Consider the following 23,972-nt stretch of genomic DNA (forward strand, 5'->3'; position numbering starts at 1 on the left):
CCGGCCTGGGCCGGAAATTCGTCTCCTCCAACGCGCGTCTCGGGCCGGGACTCGCGATTTGCGGCCCGACCTATCGCGTTAATGATGCCCTTAGGGAAAAGTAGTTCTAAATAACTACTAAAAACATTGGTGGTTTCAGACTATTTTTATACGTTATGGAATATGATAGTATTCCGGTAAAATGCTGCCTCGTTTAAGAGAAACAAGACAGCAGTGAGCCGCCTTGCAAGGAAAGGGAACTAAGGTTGCCCGGCCGCTCACCACATGCACGTGTGACACACGTAGCCTTCTTAGCTAATCATTTTGGCGCGCGCATCCCACACGCTAGACGACATGCAATGGATTTTAATTTGACAACTTTTTTATTATATTTTTATAAGAAAAATGAACAGAAATTTAAAGACTTTCATCACGTGTAAAAAATCTAAGCTTTGAAACTTGAAAGAATCCCAACACACACATATAAGAAAAAATGGAGCGGTTTAGGCAAGGCAGAATATGCAATTGCAAATTAAGAAAATAAATAAATAAATAAATAACATATGAGATCCATGTGATACTAAACGAATCAAGAAAGATACATACCTATTTGACGAAGCATTTAATTGTGAGTCATGCATGTTAAGTCAACTATGTAACACAAAAGATAGGAAATGCGAATTGTGTACATAAATTGAAAGATGATTAGATCATACTCCACCCGTATGCAAATAGGAGTCTCGTTTTTCCATTTTAATCCATCTGTGAATAGGAGTACCTGTTCATTTTTACTACATTCAACTAACTCATCTTACTCACATTTTATTTAAAATTAATATATACAAGTAGGACTAATATTCCACTAATTTTTTTCGCTCATTTTTCTTAGCATTTCTTAAAACCCGTGCCACCAAGAAATGAGACTTCTAACGGCGCGAGGATTTATGATTGCAAAACTGACTGAAATTCGTGTTATAAATTATTTCCAAATCCTAATGTAGTGCTGTGTGCGTGTGTTGAGTGTGTGCATTCTCAAAGTGTTGGCATTTTCTAGTTTTTCTTAAAATGTGATATCATGAGATAGAAAAAGATGGACCAATCAAAACATCACGTGAATGAGTAACAAATAAAGGTTAATAGATGCATTGTATCTCCCTAATCCCATCAACATTTCAGTTGCTAAATGTAACTATCAAGCATCAATTAGGATTATGCATAATTTAAGGTTTTAGATACCTCTCCAAATTCCTAAAATTATCTAGTTTGAAACATAGTACTTCTATCTTACCTTGAAATTTATCATATTATTAATTACACAATAGTGAAAGTGAGTTTTTTTTAATGCACTTTTTGCAATATACTAATGAGCTAGCATTGATTCCTTTTACATATAAGCACTTATTGCTTTCCTATGTCACACACACAAAACCAAATTATATATTCATGAGTGATTTTATGTTTCATTGGTTAAACACCCAACATTAGGTTTATCTTATTATGGCATCTAGAACAAAGTCCTCAATAATGTTTTCTTAACAAAATTGTTAATCATGAATTAACTTCAAATTTAAGTTAATGATGGGCAGGAAAAGAAAAAATAAACAGAAGCATAACATGTGATATGTCCCTACCTCTACTGAACTTCACAAAGGGAGCCCAAACTCCCACTATACAAAATTATAAATGAACATGATATGTCAATTAAATAATAATAATAGAAGGATCAAGATCAGTGTATTTTGTTTTCCATTGTAGACATTAAATTAAACAATTTATAGAAGGACAATGATAATAATTTTTGAAATATTAATATAAATAGTTGAAACATTTTAATGGAAAAATAGAAATAAAGAGGGAGTGTTAGGTGGCGTTAGACATAGGTATGCATGATGTAAGTGGGCGGTGCATAGGTTTTGGTGAGAGTGTAGAGTGTTGGCAAACAAGCATCATTTCTTTTTTTGTTTCTGCTCTCCATAGGTGCCCAATATCAATCATGCCTCCAACAATTTTAAACATTAATAATAATAAGTACAATACTCCCTCCGTCCCGGGCTACTCGCTCATTTCCTTTTCGGCTCAGAAATTAAGGAATGAGTGTATAGGAAAGTCAAAAATGACGGCTGTAGGTGAAATTTTTTACTAAAAATGGAAAGAGTGCAAGTAACTTGGGACGCCCAAAAAGGAAATAAGTGCGAGTAGTGCGGGACGGAGGGAGTACTATAATACTATATATGTACATACAAGATCACAGCCACGTTTTAACCTGAGGAGGGGGTGAGTCTTATTTTGCTCCCTCAATTTTTGTATTGAAGTGGTCTCTTTTTTAGTCTGTCAACTTTGTTAGATATCATTCTTAGTTTGCAATGTTTTCAAATATTATTTGAAGTTTATAAATTTTGATTTAATATCATGTAAATTATTTCTTCACTATTTAAAATTTTTGGATGATAAATACTCTCAAAGCAATGAAGAACAATTCGGCTTATTTACTCTCTATTTTTTGTTAAAATATTTAATTTTTCTTTCTTCTCCCCATAATAGGAAGCAAGTCTTCAAAATGCGAACTTAAACACCAAAAAAAAAGAGAAGGAATAAAGAGGGAAGAAGGAAGAAGGAAGAAGGAAAGAAATAAAGAGGGAAGAAGAAAGAAAAAGAAATAAATTAAATATATTAGTGAAGAAGATGGAGTAGATAAATTGAATTGCCCTTTCTGATCTTGCAATAGAGGTCTCCTGCTACATTTGGTGCTACATTTCGTATTTCACCTATGATAAAATGTTAACTTATAGTTGAGGGTTTGACCCAAATTTTTTTTGTGAAAAAGTAGCTCATATGATATTAAATTGAAGTTTATGGACATCAAATGCTATTTTACGGACCAAAAATGATATCTTGGCAAAGTTTGCGGAGCAAAAAAAGATATCCACTCTAAAATAAATCTATTTTGTGGCATAAACTTAGATTTAATATCATACGAGCTATTTTCATATAATTATGACTCTATGCAAGCTACACTACAAAAAAACACCAAAATTGCCGATGGAAAATTCCATTTTTTGTCGATAAATAGTTTTACTGGCGAAAATTTTTCGTTTGTAATTTGTTTGTCGGTAATTTTTACCGACGGATCATAGTTCGTCGGTAATTTTTCTAACGGCATCTCCATAGGTTTTGGTGAGAGTGTAGAGTGTTGGCAAACAAGCATCATTTCATTTTTCGTTTCTACTCTCCATAGGTGCCCAATATCAATCATGCCTCCAACAATTTTAAACATTATAATATATGTGTACATACAAGATCACAGCCACGTTTTAACCTGAGGAGGGGGTGAGTCTGTGAATTTTAGTTTGCAATGTTTTAAAATATTATTTGAAGTTTATAAATTTTGATTTAATATCATGTAAATTATTTCTTCACTATTTAAAATTTTTGGATGATAAATACTCTCAAAGCAATGAAGAACAATTCGGCTTATTTACTCTCTATTTTTTGTTAAAATATTTAATTTTTCTTTCTTCTCCCCATAATAGGAAGCAAGTCTTCAAAAATGCGAACTTAAACACCAAAAAAAAAGAGAAGGAATAAAGAGGGAAGAAGGAAGGAAGAAAGAAATAAAGAGGGAAGAAGAAAGAAAAAGAAATAAATTAAATATAATAGTGAAGAAGATGGAGTAGATAAATTGAATTGCCCTTTATGATCTTGCAATAGAGGTCTCCTGCTACATTTGGTGCTACATTTCGTATTTCACCTATGATAAAATGTTAACTTATAGTTGAGGGTTTGACCCAAATTTTTTTTGTGAAAAAGTAGCTCATATGATATTAAATTGAAGTTTATGGACATCAAATGCTATTTTACGGACCAAAAATGATATCTTGGCAAAGTTTGCGGAGCAAAAAAAGATATCCACTCTAAAATAAATCTATTTTGTGGCATAAACTTAGATTTAATATCATACGAGCTATTTTCATATAATTATGACTCTATGCAAGCTACACTACAAAAAAAACACCAAAATTGCCGATGGAAAATTCCATTTTTTGTCGATAAATAGTTTTACTGGCGAAAATTTTTCGTTTGTAATTTGCTTGTCGGTAATTTTTACCGACGGATCATAGTTCGTTGGTAATTTTTCTAACGGCATCTCCGACAGGAAACTATGTCGGTAACTTGAATTAGAAGATCCGTTGGTAATTACCAACAATAAATTTTCGTCGTAATTCTTCTGTTTTTCTTCTTACTTTTTATTCTTTTTACCTATATACAACAATATCGTATTTTTAGTTATATTATCAAATTAAATAAAATTAAACTATATCCAAAATAGAAATTCAATCACTAAAAAAACCAAAATGAAAATTAATAAGTAAACCAAATGTATTACGTAAACACAACCAAAGTATGGAAAAAAAACCCACATAGTATCCAGTTTTGTAATTCGTTTATGATAAATATCAAATCGGGCTCATCTTCTCCTCCATCGTCGCAAAGTAATTTTTCATTATCGCACTTTGCTCATTTATTTCTTGCCACAATTCCTTTGGCATGGAAGGATCTAAACCAGCTAAGATAAGTTGCTATTGTAGATTGTATAGTTGCAGTAATCACTTGTAACTTTTCACTAACTTAACAAGAAACTTACAAATGCATTATAAGAATACACATTAATTCTATTAATATGCATTTCTCAACAATCTAAAATAAAATAAAGTCATGATTCTTGAATATCCAACACACACATCAAATGAAATACTACTAATAAACAGGTATGATGAGTGAAAGGCAAAGCATAAAATTTTAAAATGCTATCAGTAAACCAACACAAACTTTGGTGCAAGTCCAAACCAACCCAACAACTACTATACAAAATAAGTAAATGAACAAAGAGCCGGCTGCTACAAGATTAATGTACAAACATTAATTACAAGCTAACTGAGCTTTTCAATTTATTCCCTAAATTATGTAGGTGGAATTAGTGCTAATAGATATGGAGTCCATTTTTTTTAAATGAATAGTTTATATTTTAGGATACAAGACTAAAAAAGAAATAATTTTATTTTTAGGGAACGAAGAGAGTAAATGACACTATATACATATTCCAATATTTTGAAAAGTCCAAAAAATATAAATATGATTACAAATATACTGTTGCCTAATACTCAAGAAGTAACAAAGTCAAACTCAATTCTAACTATATATATATTACTCTATCTGTCCTATAGAAATAGACCATTTGGTATGGACAGAGTTTTAATGCATAATTGGTAAAGTAAGGGAGAATGAAAAAAAATAGTTGAAACTTGGTAGTGGACCCATAAATAACAAAGTATAAAAGGAGGAAGAGGTTGCCATAAATGGATATGGTCTATTTCTATGAGATGGAGGAAGTATATAACTTAAATATAGATATATTTATAAAATATATTATAACCAAAAAAATTAGTTATAAAGATAATATTAAATAATTTCAATATACTAAAGATAATAAAATATATTTAATAAATTAATATATAAATTTAATTATTGAATTTTAAAAATATATGTATCATATAAATTCTAATAAATTAGATGTCTAAATTAAAATCTAACGAGACATAATTATAGAGTTCATCCAATTTAAACTCTATTTAGTTAAAAAAAATATCAACTCCAAAATTGTACTCCACTTACTTAACTTATAAAATCAAAGTCATTGAAAGCCTAATATAAAACCCAAATAATTTAAAGTTTAAATTATTCACTCAAACCCTCGCGCCTCCATCTCTCGACCACAGCTCTACCACTCTGCTTCGCCGCCCTCGCTGGGTTGTGCTCCAGCAGGTCTTGATTTGCTTCAAATTTCTTAGTTGATTTGGTTATTTTCTTGTTTTTTTGTTGTAATAGTATAATTCATGAAACTTGTAAATTGGTGTTTATAGAGAAGTTTCGGCACTGTGAAGAGTGTGTCAAAATAACATTTTTTTGCTCAGACATTTCAATCTTTCCCAATAAGTTATCCACTAAAGATTGTATTTTGCTAGGTGAAGTTTCTGGTGTTGGGTTCAAGATTCAATTTTTATGCTATAAAATAGTTCAAGACAGAGCCTTAGAAACCAATGAATAGTTGTATTTTTTCAGGCTAAGATAAAATAGCTTTTTTGTAAAATTTATAGTATGTAAGCTGTAGAAATATTACAAGATGTCTTCTGCCAAAATGGTTTCTAAAAACTCTCTTTTTATATGTGTGTAGAGACATTCACAATGAAAAAGAAGGTCGACGAACGAATTAGGACCCTAATTGAAAATGGCGTCACAGCTCGTCATCGCTCCATGTTCGTTATTATTGGTGATAAGTCACAAGACCAGGTGTGTAATCCGAAAATTCTTAATGTGTTTGTTTTTATTCTGACTACTTTTTATTGGTGGCGATGTCGGGTGAGCTGAATTTGTAATTTTTTTTGAGAACAGGTTGTGAATTTGCATTTCATATTGAAAAATTCAGTGAAGAAGTCAAGCCCGAATGTGTTATGGTGCTACAAGGACAAACTCGATCTCAGCAGGTATTATGAACCACACCTTTTTTAGTCCTACTACACTGCTGAGGATATGCCGATTAATTATTTGTGTAGGTTAATAGCTTTTTTAATTGTTTTTACTAGTTGATCTTGATAAAGTAAAATTAAAATAAAAACTCCATTGGGAATTGTGATTGGGAGCGGATAATTGTATAGATTATACAGTTAGATATCTACATATTTGTAACAAAGGAGTACTATTCTTCCAACATATTTGAATTTCTCTTTCGGAGCTGTAAATATCACGTGGAGCTTAGCAAGTTGCGCAAGTTTGTAAATAATTTGTCATGGAAGAAAAGTTTGTAAATTCCAAGAATCTTTAGATGAAATCAGACTCTTGGTGGCATGAATTCCTCTGTGAATGCTAACCTTCTGAATATGTCTGTAGTGGTGATTAGTTGCTTATACCGAGTTTGAGTTCATAGCATATATTGTGTGAAGGCTAACACTTGCACACTAATTGTCTGAATACTAATAATGTTTTTTTTTTCAAAATTTAGTCACAAAAAGAAGCGGGCGAAGCAAGTAAAGAAGCTAATGCAGATGGGCTTGTTGGATCAAGAGAAAGCTGATCCTTTCTCACTTTTTCTTGAAACTACTGACATAACATATTGCCTATACAGAGATTCTGAAAGAATTCTTGGCAACACTTTTGGCGTGTGTATATTACAGGTACAATCTTAAAAACGTCACTGCCATTTGTTAGCAAAGAAGTCTCAGCTGTTATAATTTGAATTTTTCTGTTTCTTTACTTAGGATTTTGAAGCTTTGACGCCAAATCTTCTGGCAAGAACTATTGAAACTGTTGAAGGTGGTGGATTGATATTATTGCTGCTCCGCTCTCTTTCCTCACTCACTAGTCTATACACTATGGTTATGGTATTGCCACAAAATCAAGTTCAATTCTTCGATTTTTTCGACAGGAGAAATAATTCGGAGAATAAAGAATCAGAAAAGAACAAAAAAAAAGCCCCGCAAGAAACAAAAGAATTGTTTTTTTCATGGACGTGAATTTACTTTTTTTCTGTATTTTTTATTTTCTCGCACTAGTATTTTAGTTCACTTACTAGACTTTATTAATGTCAGGATGTTCATGAGAGATTCTGTACAGAATCTCATTCTCTCGCAACTGGGCGCTTCAATGAGCGCTTCTTACTTTCACTTGCTTCCTGCAAATCTTGCATTGTCATGGATGATGAACTAAACATATTACCAATTTCTTCCCATATGAAATCAATCACACAGTTGCCGGTTCAAGAGGTATATATGTTGCTATATAGAATTTTTCTAACCTTAAATAATTAAAACCATAACCTTTTGCGGTAGCTCATCTAAAGGAAAATTGTTCTGTAAAGAAATACTACTATTATTCTATGTTGCAGTGGCACATATTCTGCCAGTACCTCCATCTGACTTTAGTTCCTTTTGGATATCTGCATGAAATGTATCACTAGATGTAAGAAAACTTGTTGCCCTGGAGCTTTATGTGATTGTTTGCTGCTAATATTTGGTTATGACAGGATTCTGAAGGACTTTCAGAAGCTGAAAGAGAACTTAAGAGTTTGAAGGAACAACTGAATGGTGAAACTCCTGTTGGTCCTCTTATTAGAAAATGTTGCACAATGGACCAGGTAATATTTATTTTGTTGTCGGTATCAACAACCATTTTTTTTCAGTTTGATAATATATTACTCTTTTCTTCCCAATAGGGTAAAGCAGTTGTTGCATTCCTTGATGCAATTCTGGACAAGAACCTCCTCAGGACAGTAGCCTTGCTTGCTGGACGTGGTCGTGGGAAATCAGCTGCTCTTGGTCTGGCAATTGCTGGAGCTGTTGCAACAGGGTAATGGGTTTTACAAATATCACATATTTGACGATCTTCCTTCCTTGTGCTCCAATTTTCTTGAACCCCTCTATGTTGACCCTGAAAGTACTGTTTACTGTAGATATTCCAATATTTTTGTCACTGCACCAAGCCCAGAGAATCTGAAGACCCTGTTTGAATTTGTATGCAAGGGATTTAATATGCTCGAGTACATGGTATGTGGCCCACACTTCACATTTTTTTATTGTTCAAAAGCTTTTTTTTTTGTTTTGCAATCTAGTAGTTACTGACCTTAATTATCTAGTATGGCTGATAGCCTGTTATGGAATATGTATGTGAGGAAGTGTACTCTGTTGAGTCTTTACATCCTCGTGCGTTGTCCTTATAGGAGCACATGGATTATGATGTGGTGAAAAGTACAAACCCTGATTTTAAGAAGGCAACTGTGCGAATCAATATTTACAAACAACACAGACAGACTATTCAGGTACGTAGAAATGTGATTGTAAAATCTTTTATTCCACTTTTACAAGCAATGAAGAAGTTATATCTGCTGGTCTTTGGACTACTTGTATGATTCCTATCATATTCATTCCTATGCTTTGAAGACATGGGGCTTTTTATTTTTTATTTCCTGCCATTATCGTTGTCGGTAAAGTATGCTACTCAAATTAAACAAGAAAAGAAAGGGCTTCTATTTTTTGCTTCTTTTTTGGTTATGTTATCATTTACTCGAAACAAGGAAATGTTGCAAAATAACTTTATCTTATCGAAATTACAGTATATCCAGCCACATGAACACGAAAAGCTCTCACAAGTGGAATTGCTGGTTATTGATGAAGCGGCAGCTATACCTTTGCCAATTGTGAAGTCCCTGCTTGGTCCTTATCTTGTATTCCTCTCATCAACTGTGAATGGGTATGGCATATGCTCCTTACTTTTAGTTTATATACTCTATCTGTCGCATTAAAAATGAAACATTTTCCTTTTTGTGTTGTCCCATTAAAAATGAAATGTTTCCTAAAATGGGAATACCATTATCTCTACTTTTTCCATCTCTCTTACTCTATTCTCTCTTCATTAACTCACAAAACAACACTACATTAATTCCCGTGTCGAAAAGCAAACGTTTCATATTTAATGGGACGGAGGGTGTACTATTTTTTTCTGCTTTCTTGATTTTATTTTTTAGTACTTGGCATTTGATATTGCTAAAGGCGTTAAATCTACTACTTATTCATTTTCTCTCCTATTCTAAAGGTATGAAGGTACTGGGAGGTCATTATCTTTAAAACTGCTACAGCAACTCGAGGAACAAGATCGGGTTTCAAGCAAACGTGTGGATACTACTGTTTCAGGTCCAACATTTCTTTCCAGTCATGATCCTAGTCAATCATGCGTTTAGATTTCCTGTCAGTGACAATGGTTTCTTTGTACTTTTGACTTGATGGCAGGGTGACAGTCTGTTTTGTTTCTTTGTCCATGTTCCCTCCCCTTTGAGTTTTCCATTTATAGTTAAAATGAATTGCTACCTCTATTTCACTACATCATCATTAGTGGATTTCCACATATTAGCCTGTTTGAAATCTTATAGACTTGTGGAAGCATTGACTGAAACTAAGAGCATATAGACTTCCTTTGGAAGTGGGACAGGCTGTGGAAATGGTCGAAAGTAGTTTGTAAATATGAGTGGCCACTTCCAGTCATGAATCTAGATTCCTGTGTTTGGGAATGTGTAACTAACTTAAGCTACAAATTTGAAGCTCTAGTGTCTTGTATACCTTCCATTATGACAGGAACAAAGAAATCATATTACCATAAAAGTAATAAAATGGAGCAGTAATTGTTATTAAGATTGAGTTATGCTGTTTTATTTACTCCCTCCGTCCCATAGTAGATGTCACACTTGGGAGATGGCACGAGATTTTAGGAGATGTTATTTTGTGTATTAAGTGGTGAGAGAAAATTAATTTTATAATTGACGTGAGAAGGAACTTTTTCCAAAAGAGGAAATGTGACATCTTTTGTGGGACAAACTAAAAAGGAAAGTGTGACATCTACTATGGGACGGATGGAGTATTATTTGATCTTAGTACAATAGTTTAGTGTCATTTCTGACCATCATCCTTTCTTACTCCTGTGTTGCATCTGCAATTTTACAATGGCTGACTATTGATACTTTATGTAATTTGGTAGTATAATTATGTTGTGAGCTCTTCTCTAAAATCGGGAACATTTTCCGGAAGACAATATTGCTCTACTGCCTTCCACTCATATTTGTTATTTTTTGAAAAAAGCAATATGGTCTTATATGTTGGAAAAATATTCATTGTGTTATGGTTTCCATGCAAGTAGTTACCCTAATGTCAACAAACTTCCCCTGTAGGCCGATTCAAAAAGATTGAATTGAGTGAAGCAATCAGATATGCATCTGGCGATCCAATTGAAAACTGGCTTCATACTTTGCTGTGTCTGGATGTAACAAATTCCGTTCCTAGTATAAGCAGGTTTTGTTTTATACGTTGTCAATATAGTTAAGGTGGAAAAGCATCCTGGTTTTGTTGAGCTAATTGAAATTCTTTGTGTATTAGGCTACCTCCACCTAGTGAATGTGATCTATATTATGTCAATCGAGATACACTATTCTCCTATCACAGGGACAGTGAATTATTCTTGCAGGTAAGCATACACAAACATAATCATCTGTTTTATATATATTTTCTCTTGTATATGCTGTACATGTCTTCTAACCAATGTGGTTGCTGCATTTATTTGTGTTCAGAGGATGATGGCTCTATATGTTGCTTCTCACTACAAGAATTCTCCAAATGACTTGCAATTGATAGCTGATGCCCCAGCTCACCACTTATTTGTGCTACTTGGTATGGTGCTTGTATAAATTCATTTGCGTACTGTTGTTACTACGATCAGTATATTTACTCTTAATCGCACAGGTCCCGTTGATGAGTCCAAAAACAATCTTCCTGACATTCTGTGTGTAATTCAGGTATGCTGTTCTATTATTTTGTTTCTTTTTCATTAGGTGATATAACCAAACTATCTGAAATAAAAAATTACTAGACTAATGTGCTTAAACTTCACATTTCCTTATTGTGTTAGCTAGAAAACCTTTTATGAGTTTCAGGTTAATACTTCTGTTGTGTCGGTGAATGCATTTTTTTCTTTGACCTTGCCCTGAATTTATTCATGAAAAGTCAACTACGTTGTCCCTTTTCATTTCAGCATATGTTCTTTAGGTTCTTTGCTGTCTTTACTTGTATGCCCAATTTTGTTTCTTAAAAGATTGTTTTGGCCTCTGTTCCGTTTTCTTTGTATATATCTATATGCTTTTGAACAACTCTTTTCCTTCCCCAGCTTTAAGCTTTTATGGCTGTCTCTTTTCCTCACTTAAATTGGTTGGATATTGTTAAGGTCCAATAATTCTGATGGTCTAGAACCTTATTTCCTAGTATAAATAAGTTGCTCAAGTCTTTGGTAGAATACAATCTTTCCTTCAAACAATACGATATGAGAGGAAATGGCTGGTACCCTAGATGCAACCTCTTTGTCTATTTGTAGCAGTATAGTTCATTTTATGGATGTTCAGATGAGTGATGAATTCATTTTATTCTTTTCATGCACTCTTTGGTTTTGTTTCTTCTTTCTATAATTTAAAATCACTCTCTGATATTTCTGTATTATAATCGCTTACAATTAGGACTAATGACTGTATCCATACCGGTGTTGATTTTTTATAAACTTGTACATAGATTTGCTTTGAGGGACAAATTTCTCGCAAATCTGCCCTTAAAAGCTTGAGTGATGGCCACCAGCCATCTGGAGATCAGATACCCTGGAAATTTTGCGTGCAGTTCCGTGAGACAGTTTTCCCAAGTCTTTCAGGTGCTCGAATTGTTCGCATTGCCACGCATCCTAGTGCAATGAGGGTAAATTGTAGCACCTCTTCAGTACATGCACGGATAATGTTTTAATGTTCACCCTCCTCTGAACAAAATGTTCTATATATTTGCAGCTTGGCTATGGTTCAGCCGCAGTTGAACTTTTAACAAGGTAAGCTTATTTTTCTTCCAGTGCTTGCCTTTTTCTCATTTTGGTCTTTAGTGATCTGTCCTAAGCTTAATGAATAAAGTTATAGAAACAAAAGGCTCTTTGTCATGATGACCAAGCTGCTTATGCATATGAGCATGTAATACCTTTGAGATTTGAGCCTTTTAGACAAATTTCCTGATTGACTTGCAACACATTTGTTTTTGCAAATTTGTCATTATATTTAGCATGCAGCTTATTACTTCATGGAACTTGTGAAGAAATTATTGACTAAGCCATCCTAAGGGGATGCATTTATTTAATATGGTATATGAAGATATTTGTTGCGTTATAGTGCATTTTCGAAATATTTAATCATATTCCTTGAATGGATTCAAAATTTGTGATCATTAATTTAAATTTTTTTTAACTTGTTGGTTCAAAGGGAAAAAGAAGCTCCAAGTTAAATTCCTGTGGTTTTTTTTATGATTAGTAGCAGTATATGGAAGAACATATAATCTTCCTTATTATGCCAAACGGAGGAAGAAGTCCTTTGAATATAATTGGAACGTCTTTTTATTGATATTCGGAACTTCTTTTTAATTTGTGAATATGTAATTACTGATGTGTTACTGCTTAAAGGTATTTTGAGGGCCAACTGACCACAATCTCCGAAATAGAAGCTGAAGAACTTTTAGATGATTCTCCAATTAGAGTTGTTGAGGCTGCAGAGAAGGTTTCGTCTGTTCCATACTTATTCTTTCTTGGTTTTGTGGTTATATTTTTGGTTTACTTTTCCTATTCTTGCACTGTTTATGTTTTTGCTAAAAGGATACCTATTTGATATCATGGCATGATATTTTGAAATTGTTTTGTCATATATACTCCTGGGAGTTACTGTTTTGTGGTAAACAGTTTTATCATCTTCGGTCTGAATCTATGTTATGTCTCGTCTGTGAAAAATAAGTTGTGTTAACGTTATGCACAAGCACAATAGCTTCACTATTAAAGGAAGCTGCACATAAAACTAATACTAAAGGTTGTATGCCTTTCAAGTTCTGCTTCCCCCCTTATAATTTAGGGGGGAGCCTTCTGGAAAATATTACTCCAACTGACAGTTTTTAAACTTTTGATGGCATTCATCTTTGTCTAATCTTTATCTACCTTTATCTGGATATAACTCCAAAAATAACATGTCTGCAGGCATCTCTGCTGGAAGAAAATGTGAAGCCTAAAACTGATCTGCCCCCATTGCTCGTACCTCTCCGTGAGCGTAGACCGGAAAAGCTCCACTACCTAGGGGTCTCTTTTGGGCTCACTCAAGATCTTTTCCGCTTTTGGAGGAAACATGATTTTGCTCCATTCTACATTAGCCAAGTTGCGGTATGATTATTGTCTTTCTATTTGTAGGTTTTTGATTTTCTGTTCTTTCTGCTTTTATATATTTCAATATAATGATAAGTTAGCTAACGAAATGGTTTATCATTTCTATAATCAGAATGCTGTTACCGGTGAGTATACATGCATGATTCTGAAGCCATTACAATGTGATGACATCGAATCTAATAAATCAGATCCTTTGGGCTTCTTCAGCCCCTTTTATCAAGGTCTGTCCAAATTGATACCACAAGTTCATTGCAATCAGTGTTAGATTCTGTAATTTGAGATCCTTATGTGTTCAATATATTCTCAGTGTTCAGGAAGAAATTTACCAAGTTTCTAGGACGTTCATTTCGTGAAATGGAGTACAAGCTTGCTATGAGGTATACTTGTGATACTTGTCATCTCTGACGAGCATTCTTGAGTAATTTTATGCTTATGGCTTCTGCAGCATCTTGGATCCAAAAATCAACTTCTCAGATGTGGATACTGCACCCTCTTCCAGTGGAATTTTGAATTCAATTAGTGAAACACTATCATCCTATGCTATGATGCAACTAGAAGCATATACAAATAACCTTGTTGATTACCGCATGGTAAAATCTCACTTACAGATGATATATTTGTGTTTCATCTTTGAAGCTCTCAGTCCTTCTACTTGCTTTAGAGTCTGCATGTTTTGGTCTTTTTCATTCTTGGAGAAATTCTGCATGGAAAACATTACTATAAAGCAAGTTTTTGAATATAATTACTCGTAAATCTTCATGATTATTTGGGATCAGTCAATCAAGGGCTAGTTGTCTTAGTGAGCTATATTGGGATCATTCATTTTATATATCAGGAAAAGTTGAGGTTTGTTATTTGAGCATTAGTAGTACTTGTTTTGAGCGCTTTCTACGGTCCTTGTGGTTGGTATTCCTCTTTTCGCACTAACCCCACACATGTCGCCTTCATACAACTCCTTGTTCAAAGTGGATGCTACCATAAATATAGAAAAACGCAGTTGCACAATAAGGCTTTTGCTTATCAAAGTATCAAACCAATAACAGTAAAATGTCATCTGATTTGCCAATTTTTTTTGAAAGCTAACCATTTGGATACTAAATGTTGTAAATTAAAAACATCCTATGTTTTGATGCGTTTACGTTTGATACATTCATTGGCTGATGGTAGTAAAGGTGTATCTGAGATCATTTTTCCATGTGTCAGACCGAGGATTTTGTGGATGATCTTGCCCGTGCATATATGATGGAGAAGATTCCAGTTTCGTTATCATATACTCAAGCTTCTGTTTTGCTCAGCATGGGACTGCAGGGAAAAGATATCTCTCGTATCGAGGTACTCAACTTTATTTCCAATGCATTCATTTACGTCCTTTGATAGAGAAATGTTGAGCATAACAATTAAATCAATAGTTATTCTATCAGCATGAACTGATCTAGTTATGGTGATTGATTATTTCAGAAAGCTCACCATGATGAGTTAAAATTGCTTTTTAGATATGGAAACATCTCTATCTCACAGTTTCTTATCTAACCAGAACATGTTTTGATTATTTGCTTCATTTGGTCTGTAGACGGAGATGAATTTGGAAAGGCAGCAAATATTGTCGTTATATATGAAAGTCATGAAGAAGTTCTACAAATATTTGAGCAGTATTGAACTGAAAGACACTCTTCCAACCGTGTCCCGCCTAAAAGACGTAAGTGAACTGTACGATGCCCTGATGTAGACCATCTCGTTTTTTCTCTGCTTTTGATCCTCACCGCTTGTTTTCAGATTACGATGGAGCCACACCCCGTATCTCTAGACGATGATCTTAACGATGCAGCAAAGCAAGTTGAGGTTGGTGAAATTTTTTGCTCTTGGTATTTTGATTTATATAACACAATTAGATATTCATTAGTGTATAAATTCAGGAGGAGATGAAATCCAAGGGTGACGGAGGGCTCAACCCCGAGTTTCTTCAACAGTATGCCATCGTTGATAAAGAGGCGGATTTCGAGAAAGCTTTGCAAAAGGGGTCTGGTAAGCTCTCCGCCGGTGCTCTCGTTAGCATAAAATCGGAGAGGAAAAAGATCGACAAGCAAATCGATAGCGAAAAGAAGAGAAGTAAACATGATCGAAGCAGCTCCAAATCAAACAAGAAGAGGAAAACCTAACTATATATTTATGTCCTTTTATTTTCCAAGCCTTTTAACTGCAACGGGTGTAGTTTTGTATTGTTAGTAGTACAATTTTTTATTGACACCATCTTTAATTTAAATATGTTGAAATTTTGAATGATTGTGGTGAAATTCAATTTTGTTTATTTCAATCTATGCAGTATTCTAAATTTTGATATTGGCTCAGTTATAAATTTGGTGCAAATTTACTCTATGTGAAGAAAAAATGACTTCATTTGATATATCATCCATTGCAGCTTACAAGCAAAAATGTTAAAAATTAAATGCAGTTGTGAAAATAAAAAAATGGCATAAGATAATGGGATATAATGCTTTCTTCCACGCCAATACAAGAGGTATTTTTGAGTTGATAATAGCTTGATGGTATTCAATGGGAAATAAAGTAGCACTAAAAAGAGGAATGCAGCAACAAGCACCACATTTAGATCAAAATAGTTGTGTATATGATACCAACATAAAGTTTCAACTACAATGTCTTTGCTATGGTGCTGTATACATGTGAATATTCATTTCCCGGGTAACCAGAAGATTACATCTCAGCAGCAAATGATTTACCACACCCGCAGGTTTGAGTAGCATTCGGATTCTTGAAGTTAAAACCTCCCCCGATGAGTGCATCGCTATAGTCCAGTTGCATACCGAAGAGAAAGAGAAGGCTTTTGGGATCACAAACTGCATGTATGGTCAAAGATAGCAGCAAAATCTCAGAAGAGTAAACAGGATCATTAAAAAAGGGTAAGGGGAAGGGTTTTCATAATATATAGATTGACAACTCATAAAATGTCACTGCTTTTTTGGTCTACATCACTGTGAAGACCTGATGATATTGAAGAAATTCAATTTCTTTTACCTATATTGAAACCATTATATTCCATGACTGAATCATCAGGTCTTGTATTTGCTTTGCTCTCGAACTCCATAGTGTAAGACATACCAGAACATCCACCTTGTTTGACCCCAATCCTGAGGCAAAGATCTTCATTTCGCTCAGATCTCATTTTATTTAAGTGCGTCAGTGCCTTGTCCGTCAAAGCAATAGCAGGCGCTAGTCCCCCAGCTGCTGATGGAGCTAGAACGTACCAAAAAAGATAACAAACTTTAATGGTCAATAATACTACCACTACCTATCTCCTCATAAAAAGGACTCATGAATCTTCATGTAAAAGAAACCATACTCTATTCCACGATTTCCGTCACACGCAAGGTATTCCATCACAAACTTGTCACATTGGGAAGGTAATTAGGTAACAGACCTCGGTAGTATGAGAATGTATCTATTGCATATTACATCATTGTGGTATATAGTATATACACAATCAAGCAATAAGACTTACATGACAGTCTAATGCTAATAAAAATAACAGGTCCAAAACACTTAAATCCACATTAGATGATATAGTTAAGTTAAAACATGTCGTACTTATCACTCAGCAAAAGCATTGGGAGGTCATCATATTGCGAACTTCACAACATAGTGTATTCCATAATCCTTCCCTAAGACTACTATTCAACCGATCCTGCATACCGTTGAAGGAAAAAAACAGAGGAGTGACCACTAACAACCCATAGCTAATCCAATACCCCAAGACAAGAATTTTATGATAAGCTAATGGAGTAGTATATAGGTATATACGCTCACGAATAACGACTACTGAGTACTGTTGCGTCGAATTAGGTGCACATTCAAGAATCAAAATCCAAGAAATAACCAAGCCAAGGCAAGCTCAAATATCCAATCCCTAATTCAAACATCAAACATCACACATAAAACCTCCCAAACTAATATTAATACTCCTACTATTTTCGATTGATATAACCAATTTAGCTGCCCTAATTCTGTCAAATAGCCTCTGTTCAACCTCGACAATTTCAATCTACGAGAAAAAAACACAAATTCGAGAACAATTCTCCCAAATACGTAAAAATTCAACCAGCAACACGACAGGTTATTTTTTCACTTTAACGACTAAAAATCAGGAAAGTAAATGGCTAGAAATTCGTAAATAAGAAATAATTGTACCTTCGACAGAGGCCGACTTAATTGACAAAAAGGGTTTCTTGCGGTTGAGAAATGAAGGGGAAAAGCTGAAGGAGAGAGAGGAGGAAGATGAAGGGAGGGAAGAGAATCGAACTGGGGTTGAAGAATTGTGTAAGCGAGCAAGTGATGGAGGTTGCAGAGATTGAGAGAAAGCCATGTTTCTGCTGAGAATTGATAGTTTCAAAGTTTCTGGTACAAACCGACAAATACCAAAGAGAAAAAAGGAGAATACCAAATAATAAATTCTGCAATTTTTTTCAACTGTATTTAATTGATTATAGTATTTTATTTGTTTGTGGCGCTAAAATATTATAGGGGGAAGAAAAAACAAGATATTTTCTTTTCTTTCGTTTCTCGTGTATTTAATTTATATTATGTCCCTTAAATAAAAACTTTGACTAAAATGCAAGACTGAAGTAGTTTCACTAGATAACATGATCCATATCATTAGTAATATACTGTATAATATAATTTCAATTATGATCAAGATCATCATGCTAATTTCACACATTGTCTTTTGGTAACTCATTAATTTTTGGTTTGAGCATTTGATTTTTAATTGAAAAAAATCATTAAATCTGTAAATTAAAGTACCAATTTAAAATTCCCAGAGAAGTAAAACCTATATTTTGCCACCCAAGTGATCTTGATTGAATGAATATTGAAAATTTGTTTCTCTGTTAGATTTGCATTGGACCAAAAATAAAACACAAAGCAAACAATACATGTGCTTGTCTTCTGAAAATTGCAAGCTTTCACATTTGATTAATGATCAAATGTACATTAACGATGTGATGGTGCACTAAAAATGTGAGAATTGTTCTAATACACACAATTTATTAATGAAAAAAAATGGATTTGCCTATCAATAAATTAAGCATATATAATGATAAAATAATTAGCAAGCACATCCTCCTCTAGGCAGATCAGCTCCCGTCATAGATTCTTGAATTCTTTCAAGATCACTGCAAAATTTTAATTAATTAACCAATCATCAAGACTAAATTTATAGTGCTTTTATAAAGAAAATAAGTATTTATATAGATGCATGGATGGATGCTCACCAGTGGGATGGCATATCTTCATCAAGAGGCCAACTGAAACACAAAAATTGATGTGGAATATATAAATTTATGGCACTGGTGCTCAACAAAAATTTAAATAATAATACTAGTATATAAATTCTAGATATCTGTTGTAAATAGACTATATTTCCTTAGTAAAATTGTACTAAGAGTAAAAAAAGAAGTTTCATGAAAATCAAAGTTCACATGAACGTTGAAATTGGACAAATTCACACGACAAAATGAATGTTTTAGTGTATGAACATGAACCTTAGGCATCAATAATTTTATAGTTATAATTCGAAGATTATTAAATTCATGTGAAAAATCATGTGAAAATTCGAAGATTAGGAGGGAGAGATAGTTATAATTATTAAGGAATATTCATGTGAATATTCCGCTTGATAGTTATAATTATTAAATTCATGTGAAAATTCGAAGATTAGGAGGGAGAGATAGTACATGTTAATGGGATGAGTGGCTAGTGCAATCTGGGCACAATTGATGAATGCATCCTCAACATTGTAGTCTTCTTTGGCTGATGTCTCAAAATAAGGTATATTCCCTTTGGCCTCACACCACTCTCTAGCCGTCTTCTCCGACACCACCCGGCTGTTTCCACCGTCAACGTCCACCTTGTTCCCGATCAACACGAACGGGAACTTCTCCGGATTAGAAGGATCAACCTTCAACACACACACACACACAAGCTATTAAGATAATCATATATAAAAATCGATTTCGCGCTAGCAATAAAATGACTAAAATACCCTTTTCGGTTAAAAAACAGTTTTATACCTGTTTGAGAAAATCTTGGTGCCAAACTTGAAGAGTCTCGAATGACTTGAGCACGTTCACGTCGAACACGAGAATGCAGCAATCCGCGCCTCTGTAGAACGCCACGCCCAAGCTCTGGAACCGCTCTTGCCCGGCCGTGTCCCATATCTGCGCGTTACAAAATTATAAATAGGGAACCATTATTGATCCGTTGATTTTTTTTTATAAAAAAATCTGGCTTACTTGTAAAGTCAAAAGTTTGTCATCAATCTGCAACTCTTTAGTCACAAAATCAGCCCCAATTGTTGCCTTGTATTGGGCTCTGAATTTCTTGTACACATATCTAGGAAGATTATGAGTTAAACCAACAAATATATTGAGCATGTAATATAATAATTAGTCATAAATCAACATTTCATATTAAGGATACTGGTTCATCAAGGATGTCTTTCCCACCCTACATCATCATCAGCATTAATCAGATATATGTCAAATAAAAAATACTATAAGATTATATATATATTGATATAGGAAAAAAAATAAACATACCCACTGTCTCCAAGGAGGATGATCTTGAGCAAGCTTCTTTTTGGTGTAGTCATTGCAGAGAATGATTCAAGACTTTGTGCAGATTAATCTTGGACATATATGGACTATATTAAACCTTGATTGAAGTTTTAAAAAAATAATAATAATTGTAGGTGGTCATGGAAGAATCGTGCAATGCATGTCTGTAAATTGTGGATGAATTAGTAGTGGTGTCTGTCAATGAAGAAAAGTTGTGAGACAGCTTAGATCTTTGATTTTTTTAATGATCACATGTGGTGTTCCACTTCTTTAATTCTTGGTGGTTGTTCTTGCATGTAATATTTTCACAAACATGTAGGTAAATTCTTGAAATATTTTCTCCCGTACACAATGGACTATGTAGGAAACTATGAGGAATTAGTCGGTTTTTTATTTGAAAGATAAATTCTTGAAATATTGATTTATAACATTCGGACACTTACATGGTTTGATGACTTACTTTATGTGGTTAGGTCGGACGTCAATTAAAAGGAATATGCAACAAAACCACATCGTATTATACTAAATTAAATAATTTTATTTGGCGTACTCTGTTACATCTCGTTTCTCATTTTCTCCATTCTATCTTAATATAAACCTTAATTCAAAAAATGAAAACATTTAATTTAGTATACTACAACGTGTATTGGCTGCCTGCAATGTAACATGTTTTTGATTGACGTCCACGTAAATAAGTATTCGAACTATGTCGGCGCCAAATCTTCATTAATTGTAAAATCATAACAAATCAATTAGTTGTAAAATCAAAACATATCAATAATTTGGTAGTATTTTACATGTAGATTTCAAAACTGAAACGCAAAACCAAAATTTATCGAAAGTTTTGGAATTCTCGAGTAAATTATCCTTATAAATATAAACAAAATATAGTCATTTTGTCTGTACTTAACGAAAACCCCCTTTCCGTGCAACTATCGCTATAGAGCTCGAGTTTTACATAATTAGACAAACAAATGTATTCGTGCAATCATGCTTGCATAAATATACTGATTCATTTATCGAAAGGTATTTTAAATTTTTAATATAATAGGCTAGTTGCCATTTTTAAAGTGACACCTTAAAATCATGAGTAAGAAACATTTTCTATAAACTACTATTTGAATAAATGTAATATCTCTTTCTTTTATACTACTTCTTTTATAGTAATAATCTTGAAAATAATAATGATTAATTATGTACTAATTGTATACATTTATATAGGGCGTTTCTCGACCATACGTGTGACATCAAGAATCAAGATAATAGTTTCTCCAGCAAAAGGTAGTAAGAAAAAGAAAAGGCTATCTGGAACTTTCTTGTGATTTCAAAAGTAAAGTAGATGAAAATGTTTACAAAGTTTAGAGATAATTGAGATGGAAACTCTATACTTTAAAAGTCAACCCCATGAACATGGTTCAATTGTAGATCGAACATTTGGAGCTTGTGGATCTCTATAAATGTTAAAAGCAAGAAAATAAGCTCTAATAATTAAATAGATATGCTATGTGTGCATATTGGAGTAATTTTTATTACTCCTCTGTCCGCCATCAAAGTCCTGATCCACTTTTACTATAAATGATAAGTACACCTTACATTCCATTAACTCATTCCACTCACATTCTATTATAAAACTAATTTATAAAAATGGACCCCACATTCCATTATCTTTTCTCACCCACTTTCCTTTATATTTCTTAAAACTCGTGCCGAACTCAATCGGGACTCCTAATGGCGGACGGAGGGAGTATTAATTCTTTGTTCCAGCACAACACAGACAAATTGATGCGAGTGAAGCCTTGGTGAAGACAACGAAATATATTGTGTTACTGAAAAAGATTTTCTTAAGTAAGAAAAAAAAAGAAAAAAAATGAGGAAATGTTTGCCCCAAAAGCGCCAAAACTAGAGATGTCAGTGGACTTGGTATCAAACCATCGAATCCGTTTTTTCGGAAATTAATGGAACCAGATTGTGAATGATCCGAGTGGTTATGGTTTGGAACTGAGACCAATGGTTTGGTCTAAAAATCATCGATTTTGTTGATTTTTACTTTTTCATTTTTTATTTTGTAACTATTTTTAAAAAGTTGTATTTCATGATATTTAAATTTAAATATATAAAACGGGCTAGGTTTGTGAAACAATATATATATATATATATATATATATATATATATATATATATGTGTGTGTGTGTGTGTGTGTGTGAGAAACAACTCACACTTTATAATTATAAAGTTGTATTTCATTATATTTAATAATTTTGTTAAATGAAGTTGTACTAAGTTCTTTTTAAAGAGGTATTTCGTGATATTTAACAAATTTTCAAATGTGAAACAACCCAAACTTTATTATTATACTGGAAATATATAAAACGGGCTAGGTTTGTATAATAATCTTTTCTATATCTCTTCAAGGAGATATCATCAATTTGGACTAACCTGAGCTATACAATAACATTCTACTATTTAAGAATTGAGCATCAATTGATTATAGAAATATCATGTTTATGATTTAATGAACTGTAACTCTTATTTTGGATTAATTTATAGTTCTATCTATATAATGGATTGTTTTATTTTGGGCCTTAGTGAAATGAGAGAAAGAAAGTAAAGCCAGCTTTGCAATACATTTCTTCTTTTATACACAAACTAAATGTGTATATTGATTCCATATGTCTTCAATCTGAATTAGGATTAGTATCTTCGTGTTTTTGACATAATGCACGACACGATACAGATACGCACGAAATTGATGGATTATTGTCACATCTTATCATGTATAATTCGTGTCCTTTACTGGATCGATGCAATAAGCACGTGATATTTGTGTTTGGCCCAAAAGTTCGAATAAACCATTATTAATTTATACTGTTGTTGTTATTGTTATGATGATTATTATTTTAATAATCTTAATTTATTAAATATGCGACTATGTTTTTAATTTTTACTTTTCATATGACTCCACGAATTCTTGTTTTCACCTTCATGACTATACTATACACGATGCCATCAGGTCATATCTCATTTGCGCCTAAACCATTTTGTGTTGTCGAGCTTGTTTCATTATCATATTCTTATTAAATCGCGATGACATAAATAAGATCAAGTCGATGATGAATTTATGTCGTGTGCGTATTTAAATATAAATTGAGTTCGTTTTTGGGATCATAATTTTTTAACAAGTCATATTCAGATTTGGTCTTTATAATTGGATCGCTATGGTATTAACTCGATAATAACACAACTTATGCAATTTACCGGGCCTAAACGTAACGTTTAAAATCCTAGTCGTCATATAACTTTAGCCCCCGTCGTGTATGGCGATCCCAGCTATGACGTATGTCGCCAAATCTGATTGGTGGCATCAAATTCAATGACATCAGCAGCCGACGTCACCTAACTATTATCCTAACGCCACGTGTCTTCTTGCAGCTTCATGCTCTATGTCCACGAAAGGCCCCATGAAGCTGCAACCCTCACTTTTGAAGAGACGAAAAGATAAACATTCAAATTTCTTGAATTAAAAAAATCTATATTATAAAAAAGTGACTATTTCT

General features: G+C 33.4%; 3 protein-coding genes across 5 annotated transcripts; 1 reads left to right on the top strand and 2 right to left on the bottom strand.

Annotated features, from left to right (window-relative positions):
- The first annotated feature begins 5,701 nt into the window (after positions 1-5,701).
- On the top strand, positions 5,702-16,128 carry LOC121783343 (RNA cytidine acetyltransferase 1-like). 2 transcript variants are annotated; one of them, XM_042181390.1, is made up of 27 exons: positions 5,702-5,799; positions 6,209-6,324; positions 6,427-6,518; positions 7,034-7,205; positions 7,290-7,412; positions 7,620-7,793; positions 8,054-8,164; positions 8,243-8,376; positions 8,480-8,573; positions 8,747-8,845; positions 9,140-9,276; positions 9,619-9,716; positions 10,745-10,865; positions 10,950-11,037; positions 11,141-11,240; positions 11,313-11,365; positions 12,129-12,305; positions 12,392-12,429; positions 13,048-13,141; positions 13,609-13,788; positions 13,904-14,012; positions 14,099-14,168; positions 14,237-14,381; positions 14,995-15,123; positions 15,362-15,487; positions 15,565-15,630; positions 15,705-16,128. In XM_042181390.1, exons 2-27 carry the CDS (start codon positions 6,220-6,222, stop codon positions 15,945-15,947), a joined length of 3,078 nt encoding a protein of 1,025 aa, XP_042037324.1. In that variant the 5' UTR covers positions 5,702-5,799; positions 6,209-6,219; the 3' UTR covers positions 15,948-16,128. The 2 variants fall into 2 exon arrangements, with proteins under 2 accessions (XP_042037324.1, XP_042037325.1); XM_042181391.1 differs by lacking the exons at positions 5,702-5,799; positions 6,209-6,324; positions 6,427-6,518 and having other exon boundaries at positions 7,156-7,205; positions 7,290-7,344.
- A 263-nt stretch (positions 16,129-16,391) lies between these two features.
- LOC121785454 (iron-sulfur assembly protein IscA, chloroplastic-like) lies at positions 16,392-18,240 on the bottom strand. The gene is made up of 3 exons (XM_042183891.1): positions 17,992-18,240; positions 16,822-17,040; positions 16,392-16,643 (listed from the first exon to the last, which is right to left on the bottom strand). Exons 1-3 carry the CDS (start codon positions 18,164-18,166, stop codon positions 16,501-16,503), a joined length of 537 nt encoding a protein of 178 aa, XP_042039825.1. The 5' UTR covers positions 18,167-18,240; the 3' UTR covers positions 16,392-16,500.
- Positions 18,241-18,755: 515 nt separating this feature from the next.
- On the bottom strand, positions 18,756-20,589 carry LOC121783651 (ras-related protein Rab7-like). 2 transcript variants are annotated; one of them, XM_042181792.1, is made up of 7 exons: positions 20,400-20,587; positions 20,281-20,307; positions 20,094-20,193; positions 19,872-20,018; positions 19,536-19,759; positions 19,074-19,106; positions 18,756-18,974 (listed from the first exon to the last, which is right to left on the bottom strand). In XM_042181792.1, the coding sequence occupies exons 1-7, from the start codon at positions 20,450-20,452 to the stop codon at positions 18,908-18,910; spliced, it is 651 nt and encodes a 216-aa protein (XP_042037726.1). In that variant the 5' UTR covers positions 20,453-20,587; the 3' UTR covers positions 18,756-18,907. The 2 variants fall into 2 exon arrangements, with proteins under 2 accessions (XP_042037726.1, XP_042037727.1); XM_042181793.1 differs by lacking the exon at positions 19,074-19,106 and having other exon boundaries at positions 20,400-20,589.
- Positions 20,590-23,972: the final 3,383 nt, after the last annotated feature.

The sequence above is a fragment of the Salvia splendens genome, chromosome 21, assembly GCF_004379255.2.
Source record: "Salvia splendens isolate huo1 chromosome 21, SspV2, whole genome shotgun sequence".
NCBI classification, from domain to species: Eukaryota; Viridiplantae; Streptophyta; class Magnoliopsida; order Lamiales; family Lamiaceae; genus Salvia; species Salvia splendens.

What these genes read in the sequence shown, in the direction of transcription:
- LOC121783343 (XM_042181390.1), top strand. Translation starts at nt 6,220, where the DNA reads ATGAAAAAGAAGGTCGACGAACGAATTAGGACCCTAATTGAAAATGGC. An exon ending in GAGTACAAGCTTGCTATGAG is followed by an intron (nt 14,169 to 14,236) that starts GTATACTTGTGA and finishes TGGCTTCTGCAG; the next exon opens with CATCTTGGATCCAAAAATCA. An exon ending in AAGATATCTCTCGTATCGAG is followed by an intron (nt 15,124 to 15,361) that starts GTACTCAACTTT and finishes TTTGGTCTGTAG; the next exon opens with ACGGAGATGAATTTGGAAAG.
- LOC121785454 (XM_042183891.1), bottom strand. Translation starts at nt 18,166, where the DNA reads ATGGCTTTCTCTCAATCTCTGCAACCTCCATCACTTGCTCGCTTACAC. An exon ending in TAAGTCGGCCTCTGTCGAAG is followed by an intron (nt 17,041 to 17,991) that starts GTACAATTATTT and finishes GGTACGTTCTAG; the next exon opens with CTCCATCAGCAGCTGGGGGA. An exon ending in ATATAATGGTTTCAATATAG is followed by an intron (nt 16,644 to 16,821) that starts GTAAAAGAAATT and finishes CCATACATGCAG; the next exon opens with TTTGTGATCCCAAAAGCCTT.
- LOC121783651 (XM_042181792.1), bottom strand. Translation starts at nt 20,452, where the DNA reads ATGACTACACCAAAAAGAAGCTTGCTCAAGATCATCCTCCTTGGAGAC. An exon ending in ACAAACTTTTGACTTTACAA is followed by an intron (nt 20,019 to 20,093) that starts GTAAGCCAGATT and finishes TGTAACGCGCAG; the next exon opens with ATATGGGACACGGCCGGGCA. An exon ending in ACCAAGATTTTCTCAAACAG is followed by an intron (nt 19,760 to 19,871) that starts GTATAAAACTGT and finishes TGTGTGTTGAAG; the next exon opens with GTTGATCCTTCTAATCCGGA.